Source organism: Colletotrichum jinshuiense, chromosome 4, assembly GCF_051148585.1.
Source record: "Colletotrichum jinshuiense chromosome 4, complete sequence".
In the NCBI taxonomy this organism is placed as follows: domain Eukaryota; kingdom Fungi; phylum Ascomycota; class Sordariomycetes; order Glomerellales; family Glomerellaceae; genus Colletotrichum; species Colletotrichum jinshuiense.
The window spans coordinates 5,048,929-5,072,798 of record NC_139311.1 but is presented as its reverse complement, the minus strand read 5'-3'; the positions used below and the strand labels follow the sequence as shown (position 1 = coordinate 5,072,798).

General features: G+C 51.4%; 8 protein-coding genes across 8 annotated transcripts; 3 read left to right on the top strand and 5 right to left on the bottom strand.

Annotated features, from left to right (window-relative positions):
- Positions 1–1,135: 1,135 nt before the first annotated feature.
- EsH8_IV_001282 (uncharacterized protein) lies at positions 1,136–2,374 on the bottom strand (the record flags this gene model as incomplete). Its single annotated transcript, XM_083266172.1, has 5 exons — positions 1,136–1,532; positions 1,590–1,975; positions 2,040–2,107; positions 2,167–2,203; positions 2,258–2,374. 5 exons carry the CDS (start codon positions 2,372–2,374, stop codon positions 1,136–1,138), a joined length of 1,005 nt encoding a protein of 334 aa, XP_083125067.1.
- Positions 2,375–6,422: 4,048 nt separating this feature from the next.
- On the top strand, positions 6,423–8,222 carry EsH8_IV_001281 (S53 family peptidase; the record flags this gene model as incomplete). Its single annotated transcript, XM_083266171.1, has 1 exon — positions 6,423–8,222. One exon carries the CDS (start codon positions 6,423–6,425, stop codon positions 8,220–8,222), a length of 1,800 nt encoding a protein of 599 aa, XP_083125066.1.
- A 93-nt stretch (positions 8,223–8,315) lies between these two features.
- On the bottom strand, positions 8,316–10,052 carry EsH8_IV_001280 (FAD-binding oxidoreductase; the record flags this gene model as incomplete). Its single annotated transcript, XM_083266170.1, has 1 exon — positions 8,316–10,052. One exon carries the CDS (start codon positions 10,050–10,052, stop codon positions 8,316–8,318), a length of 1,737 nt encoding a protein of 578 aa, XP_083125065.1.
- A 734-nt stretch (positions 10,053–10,786) lies between these two features.
- Positions 10,787–11,884, bottom strand: EsH8_IV_001279 (NAD(P)/FAD-dependent oxidoreductase; the record flags this gene model as incomplete). The annotated part of the gene is made up of 1 exon (XM_083266169.1): positions 10,787–11,884. One exon carries the CDS (start codon positions 11,882–11,884, stop codon positions 10,787–10,789), a length of 1,098 nt encoding a protein of 365 aa, XP_083125064.1.
- A 1,479-nt stretch (positions 11,885–13,363) lies between these two features.
- On the top strand, positions 13,364–14,976 carry EsH8_IV_001278 (cystathionine beta-synthase CYS4; the record flags this gene model as incomplete). The annotated part of the gene is made up of 2 exons (XM_083266168.1): positions 13,364–13,629; positions 13,686–14,976. The coding sequence occupies 2 exons, from the start codon at positions 13,364–13,366 to the stop codon at positions 14,974–14,976; spliced, it is 1,557 nt and encodes a 518-aa protein (XP_083125063.1).
- Positions 14,977–15,328: 352 nt separating this feature from the next.
- Positions 15,329–16,216, bottom strand: EsH8_IV_001277 (signal recognition particle receptor subunit beta; the record flags this gene model as incomplete). Its single annotated transcript, XM_083266167.1, has 1 exon — positions 15,329–16,216. The coding sequence occupies one exon, from the start codon at positions 16,214–16,216 to the stop codon at positions 15,329–15,331; it is 888 nt and encodes a 295-aa protein (XP_083125062.1).
- A 712-nt stretch (positions 16,217–16,928) lies between these two features.
- Positions 16,929–19,380, top strand: EsH8_IV_001276 (ankyrin repeat domain-containing DHHC palmitoyltransferase family protein; the record flags this gene model as incomplete). The annotated part of the gene is made up of 6 exons (XM_083266166.1): positions 16,929–17,186; positions 17,270–18,079; positions 18,127–18,217; positions 18,269–18,533; positions 18,582–18,694; positions 18,746–19,380. The coding sequence occupies 6 exons, from the start codon at positions 16,929–16,931 to the stop codon at positions 19,378–19,380; spliced, it is 2,172 nt and encodes a 723-aa protein (XP_083125061.1).
- Positions 19,381–20,153: 773 nt separating this feature from the next.
- Positions 20,154–22,080, bottom strand: EsH8_IV_001275 (POT family-domain-containing protein; the record flags this gene model as incomplete). Its single annotated transcript, XM_083266165.1, has 3 exons — positions 20,154–20,553; positions 20,618–22,019; positions 22,077–22,080. The coding sequence occupies 3 exons, from the start codon at positions 22,078–22,080 to the stop codon at positions 20,154–20,156; spliced, it is 1,806 nt and encodes a 601-aa protein (XP_083125060.1).
- Between the last annotated feature and the right edge of the window lie 1,790 nt (positions 22,081–23,870).

The window sequence follows — 23,870 nt, the reverse complement described above, 5'->3', positions numbered from 1 at the left end:
TATTTACACGTAGCAAATAAAAGGTTGACTAGGAAGTCAAGGTTATCATCATAGCATACCTCGCGGGGTCTTGTGAGATGAAAAACCAGAAAAGCTTTCGAGGCTGGAATTCGGCACCTGTCTTTGCGGTGGTTCAGTATTCATTAAAACGCGAATTGATACAACATGAAACAACCGGTTTATTAGCAACAGTATTCAGGAGTAGGGGTTGTGAACGAACAGGTGGATGCCTGCGAAGGCGCTGGTAAACAACGGTGTCAACACACAAGACACGCGGCAGTACCAGACTGCTTATAGGTTCTTACTCATTGGTGCAAAGGTTGCGTCAGCATACTATGGGGCGTCTCATGCTATAAACAGACAGACAAACCAGCTGGGAAATAGGCTTCATTTCCATCCTCTTTCAATGGTTGTTATTGCTCACAGTGTCTCATGGGCTGGCCCCGCTTGAGATCTACTTGGGCCAAGGCCGTAAAGCCGGATCCATGGTATACGAAACAGGAGATGCCAAGAGAGTGGGCCATTGCTCTCCTTTGCCAACCCTCCCCGGCAGTAGCTACCCTTCAACCCGACAAGAGCAAGCCAAAGAACATTCAATACAAAGGACCGAGTGCCAAATAGACAAGACCGCAAAAATACCAGACTGACACTACTAAAATCCCCCACTACAAAAACCCACTGCGAGCTTCATATTCTTTGACCGCTGGCAAATGTCATTAGACATGTTCTCAGAATGTATAACCACTCTCACGGCAACCTTCACCAAGGTGAAAGTCAACCATACTCACACCCAATCAAGACTTATATATAGGATAATGTCACCATAGGTTCATTCTATACGAAGCCTATAGAATACTATTGGATAGTATTACATTGGCGCCCTGTCAGTAAAAATCCCACCGTTAGATAAGTGACCAACAAGAATCGGAGTGCATCAAGGAACACTAAGAATGGGAAGTACCGTTTTTGTACCTATCTAATAACGTGTGCTTTTGTTATGATAGTCTAGCTCGTGACTTTTGATGATTACAATTTTCTAAATAAACTTTTCTTACCGATTAAGAGGCGTGGTTTAAAAAAAAGTACAACACTTCCAAATAACCTTCCCCTCGTGTCAATGCCCCAAAATTTGCTCCTATCTCGCTGTCTTTGCATCGCTCGCAAAACTTGAGGTCCTTCGATCAGAATTAAATGCAGTAGTAGATGTGTAACTGTTCTTATCTGTTGGTGCTGATATGGCGTCCCGAGAGTTGACAGCCACGCGCATGTTGATTGAGTGATCTTGCAAGATGTGCTGAGAACCCGAGTTCGTGCTGTGTGTCCTGTTGTTTGTGAAGCTGGTCGAAGCATCCTTGAGTTGTCGCCCAGCCTCCCACACCAGCTGTCGCGCGTTGGGCATGCACGCTACAACTATGCCGGTGCAGATTTCAATCGCGGACCAGATGATTGTTCCCCTTGCGTCGGCTGTCGCATTTGAAGATGTCGCAAAGGTCGTCAAGCTGTGAAGGCGGACGATACTGACAATGGTGAGGCTGGTTCCCCATCAGCTTTTTTCTCCTCAGAACATCTCCGCCCGTTGGATTACTCACAAGATACCAACGCTGAACATGGCAATGATCCCAAGCTTCTTCTTCATTCCGAGATTCAGCTTGTAAAGCTGAGTCACAGGGAGGATGAGCATCCAGACATCAAGCACAATATTCATGCCGCCGTGTGACAAGCCCAACTTATTGAGGTCGAGGATGACCCCACGAGGCTCCTTTTCGCGCCAGCCTTCCCAGATGAGCCATATTGGCTGTCTTTGGACGAAACTAAAGACAATGAAGATGAAGCCTACGAAGAGATTATAGGCCAGCGTCAACCAAACAGTAATCCTAAATTTCTTTTCCGGAAAGATGCGAAGAAAGAAGAGAAGAATGGAGGCTTTCACGACAGCAAGGACGAATATGTAAAGAGTTTGTACAGCCAAGAGGTACTTTACATTGTTAGTATGAGAATCCGAGCGACAGAGTATCTAGGAGGAGTTTGGGAGTGCTAACCCTAAGGAAGTTGGTAATCTGGTAGTCATGGAGCACCCATATATCGAGGCCCAGGCCTTGGGGAATCACTGGAAGGTGATGTTAGTCGAACAATCGACTCATTGAATTTTCCGTTGACATTGCCTACTGTATTGAACAAGCACCACGTAGGGTATCAAGCCGGCCTAATAAAAGTCAGTTAATTGTTAGTGAAAGGGATATGGGAGTCGCGGACTTACAAACGCGAGTATTATCAGACTGTCATCTCCCCCCCATGAAGAGTATCTCATGGATTTTACAACAACTCGACATAAGAAGAAAATGGCCGCAAGAACAAACATGGCAATAACGGTCATCCTTGATTCATTGCTGTGGTCTGACTGAGGAAACCCACATGCCGTGCTCGTCGTGTTGACAAAGGCTACACAAGCCAAACATGGTTAAATGTTGTGCCTTGAAAGTATGAGAAGCAGTGATTATAATGATAGCTCACTTACTCAGAGACTCGATAACACTACATGCTTTTCTCACACAACCTACTACAAGGCTATTGAAGTCTTCGTTGACGCATAGTTGTGCCTGAGACTGGTTGGAAAATGCAGGCTGGCTCAATGCCTGGACAAGGCACGTCGTCTAGATCTACCATTAGCATTTTCAACGGCGGAAAGGGAAAGCTTGTTCCCTAGAAGAGCGGATTTGTATACTAACAGAGCACTCTGAAGACATTGCAGGACTTCTCTGACAGCGAACAACCCTACGTTCACAAAATGGACATAAACATCAAGGAATGACCGAAAGAGGACGAAGGAAGGAGGCGAGCTAGTCGGAGGGAAAGATTGGTTACTAAGTTAAGTGGTTGCTTCTTGTAATATATGACGGAATTGGGATTTAGAGCTAGCCAAGCGCCATTTCAACTCCGATTTAGAGGGCCATAGACGGAAACCTTAGACAGTAATGGTGCACTCCCTTGAACTATCAATCCAGCCAGCTGAGCTGCCCTTGCCTTATGGTACGCTAGCGGCGCGGAGCTTATCGTCATCGTCACAATCTTTTTTGACATTTTCAGCATGGGAAAGACGATTCTGTAGGGGGGTCTTAACGAAGTGGGGTTTCGGGAGAATCAGAATGCCCAAGTGTGATTTTTCGAAGAAAGATTGGACTTCTCGCCACGTCTTGGAATGCCCCACGAAATTGTGCCGCGCCCGCAAACAGTTAGGATCCCGCTAAAGACCGTGGAAGCAAATCAGAGCGTCCGAACCTACAATCGCGGCCCCTCTTCGGGCCGCTGGTCAAAAGCCAAGAATGCCGCGAGCAGCCAACCTCCCTGAACTCTAACCCTCTCCAGTGGTTCTCGCCTAGTTAACCGCTTAAAAAGAGCGAATGCTCGGAAATCAAATCAGCCGATGGACGAGAGCTACTGTAGAGAGCTGTATCCACACCCTAAAGCCTGCTACCTGTGGCGAATTCAGGTGTGGGTTTCTTTGTTCAGGACATTGATGGCACGGTCGTTCCGGAGCCTTGAAAGAATGTCGAACAAGATGAATCAATCGGATCACGAAAAGTTAGGGATTTCAAAAGGAAGGGAAAAAGAATTGAGGGGTACTCAAGGGATAAAACGATGGCCGGCTGCACTTTCAGCTCAACGTGTACCTATGCAAAGCATCGGCAGCACTGAATGACGGATAAAAAGGCTCAAGAAATTCGAAGAACGATCTTGACGTCTAATTCGCAGAATCCTGGTGTTGTTTCAAGGTGAAAGAAAGAAAAAAAGTTTGGCGGCTGGTTGAACTATCGAAAAAGTCGATGACCGGCAGTAAAGTGGCCATCTTTTTGTCCCCCGAGCGAGGGGGTAGGTGTAGATGATTTGTTTAGAGTTTGGGTTAGGAACTATGCCCGACTGACAATCGATATGGGTGCCGAATGTACGTACCCTAGTGTCTTTGGAGAGGGAAAAAACATTTCTAACTCTCGAATTCAAGCCAAGGTCGCCCCTCGCCATCCTTTGCATTTCGCGACCGAGTCTTCTCGACCTCATTCAAATTTGGGCTCGGTAGCAGTAGCCGCTTGGCGTATGGGCTTATGAGTATCTGCTCCTTTTTTTCAACGGCTTGAGGCTTGGGTGTGTAGTCAAAAACTTGTAGTTGCTGCAACAACTGACGATCTAAGGCATAGAACGAACACGCAAATCGACCAGCGAGACCCGGCTCTAAGTTATTGTAGATATTTAACATGTGTTTTTGCGTGTTAGGCTGAACGTCGTGCGACAGAATTATGCCAGCAAGGTTACCTATACCTGCGTCTTGCGTACCCGACATGGTTATGTTGTCCAGCTTGATGTGCTTAATCTCTTTGATGTAGCTTATTCGGTTTTCTGGACTACGAGATAGCGAGGTGACGAATACGAATGAGTTTCTGTCCGTGATGATGGTGATATTGTCTGCCTATGGTTTTCACGTATTTCAGCTCTATTAATCACCAACGGATATACTCGTCAAGGCGGCTAGGAGGATTGATACTGTGAGTTATATCGACATCCCTTGCAAAAGTCGTTAGGGTTAGTCAACCGCGATGTCGTCATCATCATTGCCATCAACAGTGTTAGAGAGGCACCAGCCGTAAGAGCAAGAAAACTTATACAATTTCTTGTTGTTGAAGCCTCAACGTATTCTACCAGTGGGGGCAGGCTTTCATGCTGGCAGTTGTATCAGGCCACCCTCTACAGCGCATCGACAAACGTAGAGGGGGCACAAGCCAAAGTAGCATGCGCAAGAACGAAGGCCGTCACGACTTTCTCATCCTGCGCGAGGTACGTCTTCTCTGCATGGCAGTGTAGTAACATAAAAGGCGTTGGGCACGATAGTCAGATGCTAGATATTTGAACAGAATTCGGACGAGCAATATCCCAAGTTGCGGGCTTAGGAACAAAGACCTGAGGGGATCTCGCTCATCTCTTTAGCCGAGAAACATTCTATCTGAGGTTCTTTTGGAGATGTGATAGGGGATCCGGTGATAAAGTTCTTGGATCTGGTTCCAGTAATATATTTCTGGTCTTGACGAGTGAGGTCGGGCGTGGCCGTGATGGATCCGGACGCGTAGGCGCTGCTGAATTACGTGTTCCAGTTGGTGCGGCCTATGTCGCAGTTGGCTGCATTGAAGGAGGGAACTCCTGTAACATGCAACTGGATTGGACTAAGCAAGGTTTGCGCGGAAAGCGTGGAAAGCGCGGACATATCGGTGTGGCGGTCTGACTGGAGAGATTGGTTGCAAAGTAGAAATATGACATGGATTGGCTGGCTGACTTCCGTTATGTACCACTGGTGAGTGGTTACGGCCGTGCTTCGTCCTACCGTCCACTCTCATCCAAATCGACCAGAAACCGTCGAATTCAGATGACGCAAGCTTCTCCTCAATGCGACGATTTTCTCAGGGATGTTAGAGTATCCTCGGTAGTGCCGCGACTCAAGCTTAAAAAGTAGCCACCCAGATTCTTTGTCTACGTGGGCGCCAGCCTTCGAGAACGCTCATAAATCCAAATACATGCTTTACCAACATCATTTCATGCTAAAGACCAAATTTCGCCTTTCTAAGATACCCTTGGTATCCTCATTTGTCGAAAACATTCTGCAAAGATGTTATAGGTGAAGAAAGACGTCTTGATTGAGTCGACGGGCTGGCGGTGTGTGGGCAAGGAAAGTGCCCAGAAAGAAATCAAGTTTTCCAAGACTACACAATGTCTTCCGCGCTTCGGCAGGCAAGCAATTATTTCCCTGATTCCACCGGTTAATCTACAAGTTAAGGTTTATGTACAAAGTCCGCTGACATTCTACTCCTAATATTCACGGACCAGAGCAAGTTTTTGTTACTTGGGCAGTTGGGTCCCAAAGGGTAAGATGAGAACATGGGGTCGTGATTAAGGTCTTGAAACCGATTGCAACTTAACCTTTCACTAGGTCGGTACTGAATCATGAAGCGTCGTATGGATCCGGATTGTGAGGCGGAGTACTGACCATGCTCATGCCCGTGTTCGGTTGTTTTGACCCTGTTTCAATTCTAAACAGACAGGAAATTCTAAGGAGTGTTGAACCGCCTTAACTCCCAAGCAGTAAATCTACTATATTGTAAATAGATCCATGGTAAAGCATTGTGGCTGCGTTGACTACTTCATTATCACCTTGTCCGCACCGCTCCAGACTCATTGCAAACCAACACACAACACGTCGCCTGTCTCTCTTCTTGCTGTTTATTGACGTTCTTTATCCGTTAATTAGTCTGTGCCTGGGGCACGACTTCATTTTATTTAAAATGGCAGCTTCATTTGTTTTCGTCTTCCTTTGCTTCACAAGATCTCTTGTCTATGCATTGCGACCTGACTTGATACGCGTGGAGGATCTCCAAACCCCACCCATGCAATGGGTGCTTTCTGCGCCTGCCGATCCGGCTTACCGGTTCAGACTGTCAATCGCAGTGGATAAAAGTCAACATATCGAGCGTGCGCTTTACGGCGTATCGACACCAGGCCATGAGTTATATGGTAAACATCTGTCGAGAGAAGAGGCACAAGCACTTCTCAATCCCGATGATGGAGTGCGTGAAGCAATAGTGAACTGGCTTGTCAACCAAGGAATTGTCGAATCAACGGAAATCAGCTTTGACAAGCACTGGATCCAGGTCAATACGACAGTGAAAAATGCCAATAGCATCCTTGATGCAGACTTTTCATGGTTTCGCAACGTGGACAGCGGCAAAGAGGTCTTGAGGACATTGAGTTACTCACTGCCGTTGGAGCTCAAGGACAAGATCTCGCTGGTTACACCAACGACAAGGTTTTGTTCACATGCGATGATGCACCAAAACCCGACGGCTTCGTCTTCCAACGATGGAGAATCTGCCATCGACGAGCTTCGAAAACATAAGAGAGCTTTTACGGGACCCACGCCCAAACTTCTTTTCGCATCAGACATGGAACTCTTGCCTCCACCACCGGTATCCCGCGCTCAAGTCGACCCGTCATGCAACAGGACCGTCACACCCAATTGTGTCAGGGCCATCTACAATGTTCCCTCGAATTTGTCCGTCAGTCAGGCACGCGGAGTCGGCGTGTACTCTTCGCAAAACCAGGTGGCCAAGTTCGCAGACTTTGCACTCTTTGCCAAAAATATCGATCCGACGTCCACGGGCGTGAACTTTTCTTTCATCAGCATAAATGGGGGTACTACCGACCAGAACCAAAATATGTTCTCCAATGAGGAGTTGAACTTTGATGTTCAGTACGCTGCTTCGTTATCCAATCCAGTGCCCAATATTGTCACTGCTGTCGCAGGGGATGGGCCTATCAAACTTGAACTGGGAGGCCGGCCAGGAGATACCACCGAACCCTGGCTAATCTGGCTGGACGCTATGATCGCTCTACCAGACGACAAGCTCCCACACACCATAACAACTAGTTTTGGCGAGAACGAACAGTCTCTTCCAGACGGCTACATTCAGCAAGTGTGCAACCAATTTGGCGCCCTTGGGGCGAGGGGCGTCACCATGTTCGCTGCATCAGGCGACTCCGGGCCGGGAAACACCTGCGTCACCAACGACGGTACAAACAGCACAAGATTCACCCCCGTGTTCCCGGCGTCCTGCCCCTTCGTCACGGGCGTAGGAGGCGTCAGAGGCGTGGCCCCGGAGCGCGCAAACCCGTTTTCCAGCGGCGGATTTTCGGACAAGTTTGCGAGACCAGCATACCAAGAACAAGCGGTGCCGGCGTACATCAAAAACACAATCGGAAACCAGTTCAACGGCCTTTTTAACGCCTCGGGCAGGGGAATGCCAGACGTCAGTGCCCAGAGCTTCAATCTTACGTTCGTTACCGGAGGCAAGCTGTCCGGATTCCAAGGTACAAGTGCTGCGGCGCCCATATGGGCGGGCATGGTCGGAATGGTTAATGCGGCCCTGATTCAAGCAGGAAAGCCTCCGATGGGGTTCCTCAATCCGTGGCTTTACGGCCCTGGTCTTCAAGCTATGAATGATGTTTCAACTGGTCAATCTATAGGCTGTACGGGAACGACTGGCTTCGGAACTCAGCAGTTTCCGCCCGAGTTTGGGGCTAAGCTTGTGCCGAATGCAAGCTGGCCTGCTGTTCCAGGCTGGGATGCTGTCACGGGACTAGGCACTCCGGACATCGGCAAGATGTTGGCGTTGAGGATGGCGATGTAATCATTACAACATATTTAGAGCAGCGTGTATTCAAGTCGTAACGTGCTTATGGACACAAATTATTTCAAACAAAGCACCTGACAAATAATATAGCTAAAGAAATGACTGTTGAGGCTTCCGTGCAGTGCCGGCCGCCGTGACAGCAAATGGATTCGCCGAAAATGTGCCATTGGGGTCAGCCTTGGCTCTTGCCTTGCCAAGTCTCTGGTACTTGGCCTCATCCTCGTAGTAACACTTCCACACCTTTTCATCGCCCAGGTTCCAATCTCCATAAGAGCCCCAAAGCAGACGCCTGTCCTGTTTGCTGAAGGGACTGTCGGGCCCGTTCATGATCAAGTCATTTTTGGCCTGCCACGCATCGGCATACTTTTTGGACTCCTCGTCGGCTTCGTGGAAGCAGTCGAGTGTTTGGACAACCGAGGTATCTCTCCAACTGTAAGAGGTGCCGTTGTCCTTGTTGACATAGAAGCGCGAGGTTTTGCCCCCGAAGCACTGGATCTGTACCGAGAGCTTGCACCTAAGGTAGCGCTCGAAGTTCTTTTCGCCCGGGTGGCCGTCTAGGTATTGCTTTGGGTTATAGATAAGATCGATGCGGTCGGCGACGGCGTCTACCCACCTGTCCTTCACCAGAGTTGTAGACTTAGTTGAGTAGGTGCGCTTGACGTAAGGGAGGTCAAACTCGCGCGCCTTTGGGAAGATCCATTGGCCTGTCATGTCTGACATTTCCATGTCGAACTCATTGAATTGAAGCGTCTCATTCTCTAAGATGTTTTTGAGTTGTCGAAAGGTGCTGAACCAGGCGTCGACACTGGCGTTGTACTTGTCGTCCTTGCTGGTCGGGCACCACTGTGCATAGAGTATAATGGACGCAGGAAATTTGCCGTTGAGGAAAGTCAAGAATTTGTCCTCGAGAACCTTCTTGATCTGGTCTTGGATTCGTTCCCACACGCTGGCGTTGTTAAGCTCCTGGAACAAGACCGTGATGGGAAACTCCGTACTGAGAACGCTGACGCAGAGGTCAAAGTTGCGCGGGAAGCTAGGGTCGTCGGCCATCTTGGCAACGGTAGTGAGGAGTTTCGTGAGCACTTCCCTGGAGTAGATCCAGAGCGCCTTGATACCATGTGGCCCCTTGAAATTGTTAGGGCCAACAACGGAACCGACGTAGCTTTTAGATCTGTAAACTTCGACAATATAGTGGGTAATGATGCCAAAGTTGCCCGGGCTGCCGCCGAGGATAGCGTAGAAGAGTTCTGGATCGCTTGCCCGGGTGACGTCCCGAATAATGCCGTCTTGGCAGACCAGACGAATGGTTTTGATGTGATCGCCAAAGAGACCGAAGCTTCGGCCAAGCTGTCCGTAGCCACCGGTCTGGCCATGACCGCCCACGCTTACATAGGCACATTGTCCGGTGGGAACAAAGAGCTTGTTGTGCTTGAGATAGGCGTTGAAGTCCATAATGTGGTTGCTAACACCGACGTAGACAAGCGCTCGATCCCCAGCAATGGGGTCCTTGGGCCGCAAGACCATAAGGTCTTTGTAAGTGTTGGTCAAGTCGATCTGAATATTTTTGCCGCCCGTGGATGATGCGCCACTGTACTGATGACCCCCGCTCTTGACAGCAACGGCGACATTGTTATTTCGGGCCCAGTTAACTGCCTTGACGACATCTTCGTCATGCTTGGGCCTGACAATGAGATCTGGATTCATGTCATGGTCCTTCTGATAAGTCGAGGTAGCATACTGCTGGTTGAAGAAGGCGTAGTCTTGTTCCTCGAACTCATCACCAACACGGGAGTATTGCATGCCTTCAAATCCCTGGATGCGAACCATAATTGCGAGATTTCTCGAATATTGGTAAAATTATCAACGAAACGTTTGAGCTCTAGGGAGGAGGAGAATAAGAACAAGAAGCGCCAACACCATCGTATAAATAACTCTCGATCACATGTTCCATAAGAGAGACCAGACACAAAAACGTTTAGCCACATTGTTGCCTACTGATCACACAGTTCTGTGTGACGATCGGCTCTAGGTGTTTTATAGGGAAGCGCAATTCATTGGCCAAGTCAGAAACATAAGACACCCAAATCTGACGCCGAGCTGAGGATTTCGTGACACACAGACTTGTCAGCCAGCCCCAATTCCAACTATGAGAGAAACAATACGGATTAATTGCATTAGACTACCTATTCCCCTCACTTCGATCACATGTTCTCAGAACCACCAGGCTGAAAGTAGTTATGCCACACGCGCCTACCCAACAATGGCTGAAGCTGGTATGAGACACAGACTAACCGTATCTGACTATATCTGACTATATCTGATCCCAGGTCGCAGCTTAACAGTTTGAGGCTAGACATCGTACTATGAGTCATCGGATACTTTCTAGACCAAGGCGTATTAATGAATCGAAATGTGATGCCGGCAGTGGCGGCTAACAAGAATGAATGTCCATGTAAAACATGTGGAAATTTATTGCAGCGAAGGAAAAGAAATTACTGACGTCTGAAGATAGAAATTCTGATAAACAAATCCTTGAACCCACAGTAGTTGCCACTGACAGCTTACGACTCTTTGGCCCATTGATTTCCGCTCCACAGTTTCCCAGTTGTCCATAACCAATAGTCCCGGCCCTTGATCAGCCAAACCAAGAGGCTAGGTAATTGATAGCCCATCGCCGCGCCGACCCCTTTGCTCTTGCCAACAGGAACCATCTGGGTCTCGCGGACGTCTTCTTTAAAAAGCCGATCTGCCGCACCCGCAGCATCCGCATCACCCGAGTCCAGGAGCAGGTCGCGCTTGATGTTGGCACACAGAACGGGGACAGCGCCCAGGATGTTGTGGACGGCTGGGCGGGCGAATGACGATACGTCGCCGACGGCATAGACGCGTGGTCCAGCTTTGTCGACGCGTAGGGTCGAAGGATTGGTGTCGACTCGACCGTCCGCCACCAGCAGTGTGTTGCTGATGAAGTTTGTATTAGGCCTCGTGCCGGTTGCTGGTATGTAGAGATCGGCATCCAGCGTCTTTCCGTTCTGTAAAGTAATCGCTGCGCCGGCCGTGACATTGTCGACTCCCGCACCAGGTGGGGTCACCGTCTCGACGCGAGCTTCTTTGAGAACAGTTACTCCAACTTGAGAGAGGTAGCGCTCTGCTTTCTCGGCGATGGCCGGGCGAAGCGCGGGAAGGATTTTAGAACCGGCGGTAAGAAGTGTGATGGCGACTCTGGGGTTCTCTAGTTCGTGATGGAACCATCCCGCTCGGCCGTTGAGGTATTCGCCCAGCTCGCCAGCCGTCTCAACTCCTGCAGGTCCACCGCCGGCGATGATGATGCTCTTTGCCTTGGGCAGAGCCTTGCGAAACTCGGCCCAGCTCTGTCTCAGACTAGCCGAGTCATCATTCAGACCAAAGAGAGGTGACGGCGTGGACGCGCCAGTCGCGATTACCAGAGAATGGTAGCCGAGTGTTTCGATGTCCTTGCTGCTTGCTGACTTGACGGAAATAATACGATTAATGTGGTCAAGTGCTGTTGCCGTTCCATGAACAAGGCGAAAAGTGTTCTTCCCATAGTGCTCAAATGCTGAGGAGATATCGACAAATAGCTTGTCCTGGGGGAACATGTCGTCTGATATCAAGGCTCTAGGACAAGCAGGTCGGCACATCACCTGTGCCGAGGAGCTGATGAGAACCAACTGGAAACCACCTTCGTCGGGTAATTTTGGTAAGACATGTCTGAGAAGATAGTGGGCTGTAGAAACGCCACCATAAGAGCCTCCTATTATGACAATGGTCCTCTTAGGTGATGTGCTAGTAGGTTGAGCCATGACCTCGTTACACTGCAAACACAGGGTATTGATGAGCAATTATGGACAATTATGGGTAGAAACTGATAGATTGAATGAGACTTTGAAGAAAAGGAAAGAGCGATGGATTTCGACAAAACACTCTCATTTTATATATTTTGAATTGCCATTACGGCCCATCGCGGGCGGATGAACAACTCCAATACTGTCTTACAACGATGGTGGCTTGCGTCAAAATATTCCTAAATAAGAACAGTTCGGCTGATTCGGCCGAACAGCGGACGAGTAAGCTGCATAGCAATTGCGCACAGCTGACTGAGGCAACTGCTTTCTGCTCGTGTCGTCAGAGTCATTGGCATCTAAAGCCATTTGAGGATGAGAGAAAAGGTTGGGAAACAGTTGCATCTATTGCAACAGCACAGAGGCAGCCAACATCGATCAAACAAGAGACGGTGGTATTATTGGGATGCTGTCTGGATTCAATTGCAGCCAAGTTGGCCGGGCACCATTTAGCGTTAAGGAGCTACAGGGGGTTGCAAATGCTGCGAATTGCCAGTCGATATACTCGCATCTGGCTCGGTGCCTACATACCTAGGCAATTGCACTATCCAGGTGACATGTCGGCTGAGTTTGGACAACGACTTGGAGTCGCCGGCTAGACTCTATATATGGTCGAAGAGAGCACTCGCAACATCAGGCTGTCACGTGGCTGTAACAGAACTAGCTCTCTATTGCTCGTCCTCTTCTTCTAGCCGTTGCTCTGAGTTGTGACTTGTAGTCTTGAGTTGCAGAGACTTGTCAGGACACTTGTCAGCCGGGAAACTTAAGGAAACCCACGTGCTCGGTTCAAGAGAGCATGAGTCGGGGATCGCCGAGCAGGTTGTTCGGGATGACATAATAGGAACCTCAAAGTGGCCGGATTGGAGGGGCAGAAGCGCAGAGAAAAATTAAACGGAAAAAAACCAGGGAAAAATACAGCGAGACGCACGCCAGGAGGTGGCGTCGGGTGTGGGGGGTTTACCGCTACGAGGCCAAGCCCGGACCCTGTCTCGCCTACCGCGCTGTCACTGCGGGCAAAGCACCTGTACGGCTCGGTACGGCGACGTGCGCTAGGTGGGCGGATATCTTCGGCGTTGGCGGGGTCGTTTTCCATTTCTCACACCATCCCACCAAGTGGATTGCGTTTCTCTTTTCTACCCGTCTACCGCCTGCATAACTACGTCTCTGGCCTTGAAAAAAAAGCAGCCACCGACCGAACTGTCTTTTCTCTCCTACACAATCTTTCACTCTCTCCAAACCCTTCTGACCGTCACCCATAACTCTATAATATCCGCAACCATGGGCGACATCAAGTCCATCAACGCCACCAGGGTGGCCGTCACTGCACAATCGGCCACCGAGCTCATTGGCAACACCCCGCTGGTGCGCCTGAACAAGATCCCGCAGAGCTTGGGCATTGAGGCCGAGGTCTACGCCAAGGTCGAGCTTTTCAACGCCGGCGGTAGTGTCAAGGATAGAATTGCCCTGCGCATGATCGAGGAGGCCGAGAAGAGCGGCCGCATCAAGCCCGGCGACACCCTGATCGAGCCCACCAGTGGAAACACGTACGTTGCTTTATTTGCCGGTAGCACTCCCGGATTTTGCTGACACAAAGCTACAGTGGTATCGGCCTGGCCCTCGTCGGCGCCATCAAGGGCTACAAGACCATCATTACCCTCCCCGAGAAGATGTCGGCAGAGAAGGTCTCCGTCCTCCGCGCCCTTGGTGCCACCATCATCCGCACACCCACCCAGGCCGCCTGGGACAGCCCCGAGTCGCACATCGGTGTTGCCCGTCGCCTCGAGAAGGAGATCCCCAACGCCCACATCCTCGACCAGTACTGCAACCAGGACAACCCGCTTGCCCACGAGTTCGGCACCGCCGAGGAGATCTGGACACAGACTGGCGGCAAGATCACCGCCATCGTTGCTGGCGCAGGCACCGGAGGTACCATCACGGGTATTGCCAAGGGCCTGAGAAAGCACAACAAGGACATCAAGGTCATTGCCGCCGACCCCCACGGCAGTATCCTTGCCCTCCCCGAGAGCTTGAACAAGGAGCACGAGAACGAGTCCTACAAGGTTGAGGGTATTGGCTACGACTTCATCCCCGACGTTCTCGAGCGGGACATTGTGGACAAGTGGTACAAGACGGAGGACAGGGAGTCCTTCCAGCTGGCCAGAAGACTGATCGCCGAGGAGGGCCTGCTCGTCGGAGGCAGCTCCGGCTCCGCCATGGCCGCCATGGTTCGCGCCGTCAAGGAGCTCGGCCTCGGCAAGGGCGACACTATCGTCGTTGTCCTCCCCGACAGCATCCGCAGCTACCTCTCCAAGTTTGCCGACGACGACTGGCTCGCCGCCAACGACCTCCTCCCCGAGGTCAACGGCCTCGAGACCCTCGCCACCGAGAAGCCCCAGTCCAACGACCCCTACGAGGGCGCCACCATCAGCGCTCTCCGCCTGAAGCCCGTCATGTCCGTCGCCGCGACGAGCCCGTGCTCCGAGGCATCTGAGATCATGCGCGACAAGGGCTTCGACCAGCTCCCCGTCCTGTCGGCCAGCGGCAACAAGCTCGTTGGTCTCGTTACCCTCGGTAACTTGCTCAGCTACATTTCTTCCGGCCGCGCCACCGGTAGCAGCCCCGTCAGCGATGTCATGTTTGACTTCGGCCGCCTGGATGAGGTTGTCACCGATCCTAGACAGGCCGGCGAGACCGGAGAGAAGAGCAAGAAGAAGAGGCAGTTTGTTGAGATCACCCTCAACACGCCGCTCTCGGTCCTCAGCAAGTTCCTTGAGTGGAACAGCGCTGCCGTTGTTACGGAGAAGTCTGAGGGCCCCAAGGGCCTTTCCAAGCCTGTGGCGATTGTCACCAAGGTCGATCTGCTCACCTGGGTTGTGAACAAGAAGGCCTAAACGTTTTCTTTTCTTTTTTTTTTACGCGGACAAAAAAAATAATCAGTTGGTTTATAAAATACAGGAGAAGAGAAGCGCATATGAAGCAGAGGTTTGGCTGGGTAACGGCGTTTGGAAGCGGGCATATAGCAAGGCGGCAGGAGCGAATCTTGGGTCGCATCAACTGACCCCGGCTGGCAATATTTGCTTGGAATCTGGGAAGGGGTAGACTCAACATCTACATGGAGGGCAGGGCAGCCTGTTCGAAGTGGATAGAATCACAAAATACAGTTTGCGCATTTGACGAGAAATGTCTTCATCGACCGAACCAATTAATGTGCTTTTATTATTTACGCGCGCTCTGCCGCAACGCTTATATCCGCTGGGCAATCCAAGACCACCACTTGTCGGGGCCTGGGCCACTTCCGGTAACATTACCGGCCACGACGTCCACTTCGACATCAAACTCGCGCAGCTGGTCAAAGGTGAACTTCTCCGTGCCGTATGCGCCCAGCCAGTCGTCGTGTTCCTCCGAGCCAACCTCGTCGATGCCAACACCGGAATCCAACAGGCCCTTGCTGCGCGACGAGCGTATCCGAGTGATCTCGGCCTCGAGGTTCGACTTGACCAACGCGCCGGGTAGCGCTGTGAACAGGTCCGCCTTGTTGGCGGCGACAAGAACGGGGATGGGCGCAGGGGGCTTGGACGACTTGCTCGAGGAGGCGCGCTTCTGGAGACCCAGCAGAACCTCGTAGAGATAGCTGGCGGTGGGGGCAAGAGCCTCGTTCTCGCCGATCGCGGCGGCGTCGACCAGGAAGACGATGGCCTTGAGCTTTGACTTGTCGGAGGTGCTGCTGGCGAGCTTGCCGAGGGCGTAGTTGCGCAGCTTGCCGTGACCGGGGGTGTCGACGAGGAGGAACTTTGTGTGGGTGCCGCTTGTGTCTTCGTGGTTGCGGAAGCTCTGCGCCGTCTTGCTGTCGCGCGAGGCCGTGAGCTCGACGGTCTGGGGGCGCTGGCTGGTGTGCGTCGATGCGGGGGCGTCACCACGTTCGAAGAGGGTGAGGAGGGCGGTCTTGCCGGCGCCGGCGGGGCCGAGCAGCAGAACCGAGGGGAGAGTCGTGTAGGGCGTCGACTTGATCAGGATGTAGTGCAGGAGTATGGGGAAGAGGAGGACGATAGCGGCGCCGATGAGGATTACGGGCGTCGAGGGCGTCATAATGAGCTCGAAGAACTCGGTAAAGGAACCCATTTTGCTGGCCATGATGGATATCTCTGCAGTCGCGAGTTTGAGGTGTCCGGGTTGGGAAGGTCGAAGTAGAGGGTTGCTCCCCGGTTGTGGGATACCCTGCGCGAACGGCCGACTGGGGTCTGGCGATGGTTGAGTCGTGGTCGTTGACAGATTTCCAAAAGAAATCGCCCACGCCGTCAGTGGGGATAACGCGACTTGGAAGTGGAGGTTTCCAATGCGAGGTGTTCAGCCACAGTATCCACTCTTTTCGACGAGGCTGTGGTGACCGAGTACTCCGGCAGAACAGGGTCCTGGTGCCAAGCTTTGGGGCGCGAGTAACCATCCAGCCAATCACGGATAAGACGGCAGCTGCTAGCAGGCCTCCTTTGTCAGCTCAGCCTCGCTAGTCCGATTTAGGGGGAGGGTCCCCGGCGATCCCATTCTCACCTCGAATTCCCCTAGTGTTCAACGTTGCCGAGCGTTGGAGCTGACGACACGCAATTTCGTCCGCTTGGCTTCGGTGCCTTTTCCGTCTTCAACTGTGGCTCAATTTTTTTCCTCTCTTCTACCCTCCCCTGCTCTGCCCGTTGGGTTTTTCGTTTGACCAACCCTTAATCAATGCGACGCTAGGTGCGAGCCGAAGTTTAAACCTCCGAGAATCCCTTCTGCCGTCGCAGCCCCCATCGATACATCCTCTCTCGAACCCGAGACATTCGCAAAGCTTGGCCCTCAACCGCCAACATCGATGGACAAACCTACCACACAGGGCAGCGCTGCTGCTGCCTCCGTGGCTCCCAACCAGCCGGCAAACAAGACGAGCGCTGCTGCTCCCTCGTTGAACAATGAGGTCGAGATGGGAAACATCGGGGGCGACGCGCCCGGCGCCGAAAACGACATCATGCAGATCGCTAGAGTGGGAGACGTGCCCGCCATGGAGAAGCTCTTCGAGTCGGGAGAACACGATGCGACTTACACTGATGATGAGGGAATCACACCCTTGCACGTACGTCGCATGCCCTCTGCCATCTTCCCAGCCTTTCTCTTTATCATACAAGCCTTGATGCACATGGCGCTAACAGCTTCTAGTGGGCAGCGATCAATAACCAATACGGGATGTGCAAGTTCCTTATCGACAACGGCGCCGAGATCAACAAAAAGGGAGGAGAGTCTGTAGCTACACCACTCCAATGGGCTGCGCAACGATGTCACTACTACACTGTCAACCTCCTGCTCCAACACGGAGCCGACCCCCTCATCACCGATGCGCAAGGCTACAACACCCTCCACATCTCGACCTTCAACGGCAACACCCTCTTGCTTGTCCTCCTCCTACACCAAGGCATCCCCGTAGACGTGCTCGATAGCTACGGACACACGGCGCTCATGTGGTCGGCCTACAAGGGGTTCCCTCAATGCGTCGATCTCTTCCTTCGCTGGGGCGCCAGCGTCCACGCCACCGACGAGCAAGGATTTACGGCACTGCACTGGGCGCTAGTCAAGGGCTCGCCGGCGTGCATCCAGAAACTGATCGAGTATGGAGCAGACCGATTCGCGAAGACGCAAACTGGCAAGACCCCAGCTGGAACGGCTAAGGAGCTGAACACAACGGGCGCGTGGCATCGGGCTCTGAAAGAGTGCGGGTACGACGAGGATGCACAGCCGATTGAGCCTCAGTTCCCGGGTGCGCGCCTCCTCCGCCAGGATAAGAGGGGGTTCGTCACCAAGTTCTTGTTCCTTTGGCCCTTCCTCCTGGTTTGGTCCATGGTCACGATATTGGGGACCATGCCTGTCTATGCCGGTGTCTTCTTTGCTCTGATTGTTGGCTATGGCCTCCAATGGTGCGCCCAGCAGGTCATTGAGTTTGCGCCGCCCGACATGAGACACTTTCACAGAACTGTATGTTTTCCAAAGTGTGGCTCTGGAATCTCTGCTAACAAGCGTAGCCCTGGTTGGCTGGCATCTTCTCTGGCTCGCTTTTCCTGGTCAGTCTGAGGTGGTTGACTACCATCTTGCCTGCGACCACGAGCTCTTCGGGTAAGCTGCGATAACGTTTGACGTGGGATGAATGTTGCTGACACGCTGTAGCTGGCACCCAGCCTCACTGGTGGTTGAACTTGGTTTTTGCCGTGGTCATCGGTCTATGCGCCTACTTCTACAGCGCCGCCATGCGATACGATCCCGGATTCGTTCCCAAGATGAACGGCATTGCTGAGCAGAAGGCTGTCATTGATGACTTGTTGAAGGAGTGGAAGTTTGACGAGACCAACTTCTGTGTTACGTGCATGATCCGGACTCCCCTCCGCAGCAAGCACTGCAAGCGATGCCAGAAATGTGTTGCGAAGCATGACCAGTAAGCCGAGGAAGAATCTCTGTTTGGGAATCTCGCTGACCAAGCTAGCCATTGCCCCTGGGTCTACAACTGCGTTGGCATCAACAACCACCGCCACTTCTTCTTGTATCTTATCAGCTTGACACTGGGCATCATCTCGTATGACTTTCTTGTCTACTACTGTAAGTGCTGTTTGCTCGTTTTTACAGTTCTTGCGCTTACATACTGCTCAGACTATCTGGCCGTCTCGGAAAAGGCGTCAGAGACCTGCAACTTCCTCAGCCCTGGTCTTTGCAAAGTGGTGAACGCCGATGGCTACACGGCAATCTTGACCGTTTGGACGTCTCTGCAGCTTACCTGGGTTGGCATGCTTCTATTTGTGCAGTTCGTGCAGGTCTCTCGAGCGATGACGACCTACGAGAACATGTTCGGAGTCCAGGATGGCTCTGTCACTTCAGCCTTCACGTCAACCGGTACCCCCCTCGACCCGAACCATCCTTCCCTGGCCCCTCAAGAGACACATGGTCATGGTCACGCTCACGGCCACAAGCACAAGGGTGGTCGTCTCCAACAATGGGCCCGTCTCTTGGGCGTGGACCCCTTCATCGAGACCATTCGCGGCCGCGGCGCCGCAACCCAGAACAAGCGGAGAAAGAAGAACCCTTACTCGAACGGCTGCATAGCCAACTGTCGAGACTTCTGGTGCGACCCCGCTCCCATGTTTGGCCAGCGTGAGAACGGCTCGGCCATACTGGGCGGTGAACCTGTCAGCTACACGGCAATGTACGAGAGCCCGACTCTGATGAACAGTAGCAGAGGGCGGAGGAGAGCGGGTGGTTACGAGTCCGTTGCTGCTGAGGAGGTGTAATACTTTTTTTGATGATGGGGCGCGAGTTTGATGTCCTGTCACTTTCACGGCCGGCGGGAAAAATGTTTGTCTTTGAGCGACGACTTCTGTTGAAGAGAGATTACGACGAGGCGAAACGATGTCACCCCACGAAAGAGCGGCGTAACACGCAGCTGCATGGCTCACGATGTATTAATTTGGGTACATGTAGAAGTATGACTTTATAGGTGTTGAGGAATAGGAGCTTTTCTTCGTGTGTCGAATATTAACTTGGGGCCGAAATAATATCACGTCTTGTTGTATATCGTAGAGCGTCAGAAGAATCGTGATTTTAGCTTGATTTCGTGGATATTTGTTCTTGAAACATCCCACGCCTCGAGAATGGATATGAAGTACGAGAAAACTCAATCACGACAAATCCTAGAAGTACCTAACGTTTTTCTCAACGACTGCAACTACGAGGGAGAGAGGCAATATACCATAATACCAAATCATTGGTATAGTTAATAAATAGATCCGAACAATGTATAGTGATGTTGCTTGAAAAACAAGGGTATAGAAATATTAACTAATAGGGAGAACAGTCATTTTCGTTCATAGTTTGCTTATGTGTGTATTATATATATTCCTTTCCTTCATAACGCATACGAGTTTGTTTTTCGTGCATGGGATTGAATGCTTCTACGACTCTGCAGTGATTGCCAGGGGCTGAGTGACTGATTGATATAGACAGTATGGTCAATCAAACAAGAATCCAGACTAGCACAGGCCGCAGAGGGGTGACGTCTCTCTCCTTATTTCTCATCCTTCTCAATAATCTTGTTCTCGCTCGAGTTAACACTCTGGAAATCCTCCTTGTAGGTCATGAAAACGTCATCGTTGAGATGACGATGTCTGTACCAAAAGACGATTGTCTGGACGAAAAGAGCGATACCGGGAGCAGCCCAAGCCCAAATGAGAGTGGGGTCGCCGATGGATGGGAGCAAGATCTGACCCAAAGCACTGCTCAAAGCCGTCATGAACAGGAAAAGCGCTACAACAGTCGACCTCATGTGTTCGGGAGCGCGGGCATACGCCAGCTCATATGCTGTCACGTTAATGAAGATTTCGGACATGGCACCGAGCGCGACGTTGGGGATCTGCCACCAGATGGAAAGGGGCGAGACGTCATCACAGTCACTTGCGTTATATCCACTATTAAGGCGACTAAGTTAGCGATGGAACTTCAAAGGTAATCGCGCAAATGCCCAACACTTACCAAGGGCTAGTCTCGTACACACGCCATTGAACCAAGGCGCCAATGACGGACGAAATAATGGCAAGGACGAATCCCAACGTCATTCGGCTGATACGTCCGAACTTGATATTCCTGCGCTCAAGGAAGGGGTACACGACCTGAGCCATGAACGGAGAGAATATGATAATGACCAAGGGGTTGAAGTGGCTGAGAAGATCGTTTGGCGCACCGTCGGAAGTCATCGCGGCTCCTTGGTTGCTCTGCACATTGCCAACACCACCATCGTTCAAGTACCAAATGGGAATGTACAGGAAAATCTGGACGGCTTGCCATGTTCGTCGCGCATCATCGACGTCTTTCTCTGAGTAGCCGACCTCAACACCTCGCTCGGACAGAGCACCGGGTCTGATGTTTTGCCAGATGTTCTTCGAGAAGATATTTCCCTTGCTGGATTTCAGCGCCGAGACAGTGATTTTGACGAAGCGGTTCAGGTCGGAGCCTTGGGGCGGAATCCTAACGGTGCGCTTGTAGGTGACGGCAAGCAAGATAGGCAACAGGAAGTAAACAATTCCAGGCACAAGGTAGGCGAGCCAGAAGCTGTGGTACTTCTCGATGTAAACAACGGCAATGGAGAAGAAGGCGCCGACGTTGATGAAGGCATAGAAGATCAGCATGATGTGGTTGATAGTCGTCTCGGGGTCAACGATGACCTTCTCTCCCGACTTAAGCACCTTGGTGTATTCGCGCTGGTGCTTGTACTGGTCGATAACCGTCGGCGCGACGTTGGGCTTGAAGATACCGGCTCCGATCGCCAAGAGGAAGTAGCTGATGAGAAACGGGGCAACGCCCTTGCCGGCCTGCAAGAGCGATGGCGCAGCACCTCCAACCATGATGACATGCGAGACACCTCCGATGAACACGCCCAACGCAATGGCTTTGTACCGACCGATCTTGACGTCTGCAATCCAAGCACCAAAGATGGGAATAACGTAGGCCAAGAAGGTGAACAAGAGACCCAACGCCGATGCTGTCCGAAGGCCAAGACCAAGTGCGCCGGCATGGGAATTGGGCTTTGACGGATCGATGGCACCGGTACCAGGACCTCCTTCGGGCAAAGGAAACTGGAGGTAGTTGTTGAAAGCGGCTTTGACGCCGTAGTACGACGCTCTTTCGGCCATCTCCACAACGCAGAGCGACCAAGATGTCAACGGTATCGAATCGGCGACTTTGCGCAGTGTGGAGCGCTCCTCCGCGGTCGGGGGAGGGTAGGCTTCATCGTCGACAACTGGGCCTGGCTCATCGAGCGAGTTGCCCTGAGACTCTACATCGAGGGTGCTGGCATGCTGAGTCTTCTCAGGATGTACACCCTGATCGCTATCTGGCTCTACGACCTTGTGTACGTTGAGGCCAACGACGTTCTCAGCTGTGAAGCACGTCAGTAAAGGGTTGAATGCTCCAGTTCAACTTCAAAACGACTCACCCATGGTGGTCAGCTTCAGTCTTCTTGGGCTTGACTGCGTAGGTTAGGCAACTGGCTGAGCGAGCTTGGAACCCCAGGAAACCAGCTCCTTCGACCTTCTTCCCCTCTCTTATTATGTTATCTACTAGACCTCGGCACGTTACATTTCGATAATGAGACCCATATGGTTCAAGCCGAATTCGCCATACAAGTTATCCGCGTTGGGAATAGTACCCCTGCCCAGACGGCCAAGGCGGGGCCAAGGTTGATCGCGAGCTTGTGGAAGCTTGTTGCGACATGCCATTGAACCCCATCCATATCCTTGTTGCGGCAAGTGGGTGGCCCGCGGAGGTTTGCGATGACCTCTTATCTACAAGCGCTTTATAGTATCTGATCAGTCCGACCGAACGGTCCCCGACGGACTCAAAATATTATTTAGAACCTAATGTGACTCCATACATGTAATTTTCGTTTTCTTGGAGAGACAATTGAGAGGCTGGCATTTGAACTTTCCTGAGTTCTATAAACTGTTACAGACAAAGAGCGGTGCAATTTATTGACACCCACTTCCCCGGCCAGTGGGACCAAAGCAGATATGGAGGCGGGCCGATATCACCATGCTTATCGGTCCTTATCCGACACCTTCCATGACACGACGCTGATTGCGTGATTGTGAGGGTGGAGAGGATATCGCGCACCAGCGAACAAGAGTAGAGACATCCCCGAACGATGAAATTTGGTGTGCCTGTCTTTACCATTATCAGCCGTCAAACGGGGCCGCCGAAAGTTTATTGTCAGCTTTGGATGTGGTTTAGTGTCCAACGTCGATCGGTCGAGGCGTTGAGGGAGAGAAAATTTGGAAATGTCGCCATCGTCCACCCACTACAATCCCAGCTTTGGTTGCGTAACAGATATAGGAATAAGGCCATGTAGGGCGTATTGTGATCGTTGCGCCGAGGTTTGAAGCAGTGCTTGGCTTTTTCGGCCATCCTTTTCTGCCTACGTTTGACCTCTCTCGGCGACCAGGTTGCACCAAATCGAGTCATTCAAGCCAAGCGGCAAGAGAACCAACGCAAGTCTTCATGATCTGCTCTTTCATTCCTACAACTGCACAAAATAGACAGAGCTGGTGGGTTTTGAAAGATCGTCACCTTTTGAAATTTTACAAACATTTACTGTCGCTGTGGTTTTATTTGCATTGGCCAGCTAGCTCGGTCAACATGCGGAAGCGTAGTTAAAGTTCAAAGGATCATGCATAGCCTTCCCTGGCATCGGGGTTGAAGAAGAGGCCAAACCCCCACACCTCGCAGGAACTTTGAACCGAAGTGGACATGGTTGGTTTAAGCGTATACTTCTGATGTGGTAATTGTGCACGTGTACGTCTTGCCACGTCCTTGTTTGTGTTTATGCCAGGGAAGCGAGACAAATCCATGCAATTTCCTTCCCTGTTTCGATCAACGGCTTGTCAGCAAATCTTTTTCTAAATACGATAGCCTGCCACAAGCTCTGCAGCGGTTGGGAGGCTCAGTTAGGCCGCGCAAGGACGTTGCGTTGTTTTCTAGCTCTGTCACCTTACAGCCATCAAGCATATCCCTTCGACTACGAGTGAGCATCGATGCGATTAGCAAGAAAACAAATTCGGGGAGTGTTGAGTGGTATACGCCGATGCTTGTACACCTTTTTATATTCGTCACACGCAACCTGGGCTGACAATGCACTCTGATGTTCGTACATACATAGTATATACAGTGCTTCGTCGTGAATAGTTACGTCAAAGATTGCATGATTATTTCAAGTCATTTAACTGTACTATCG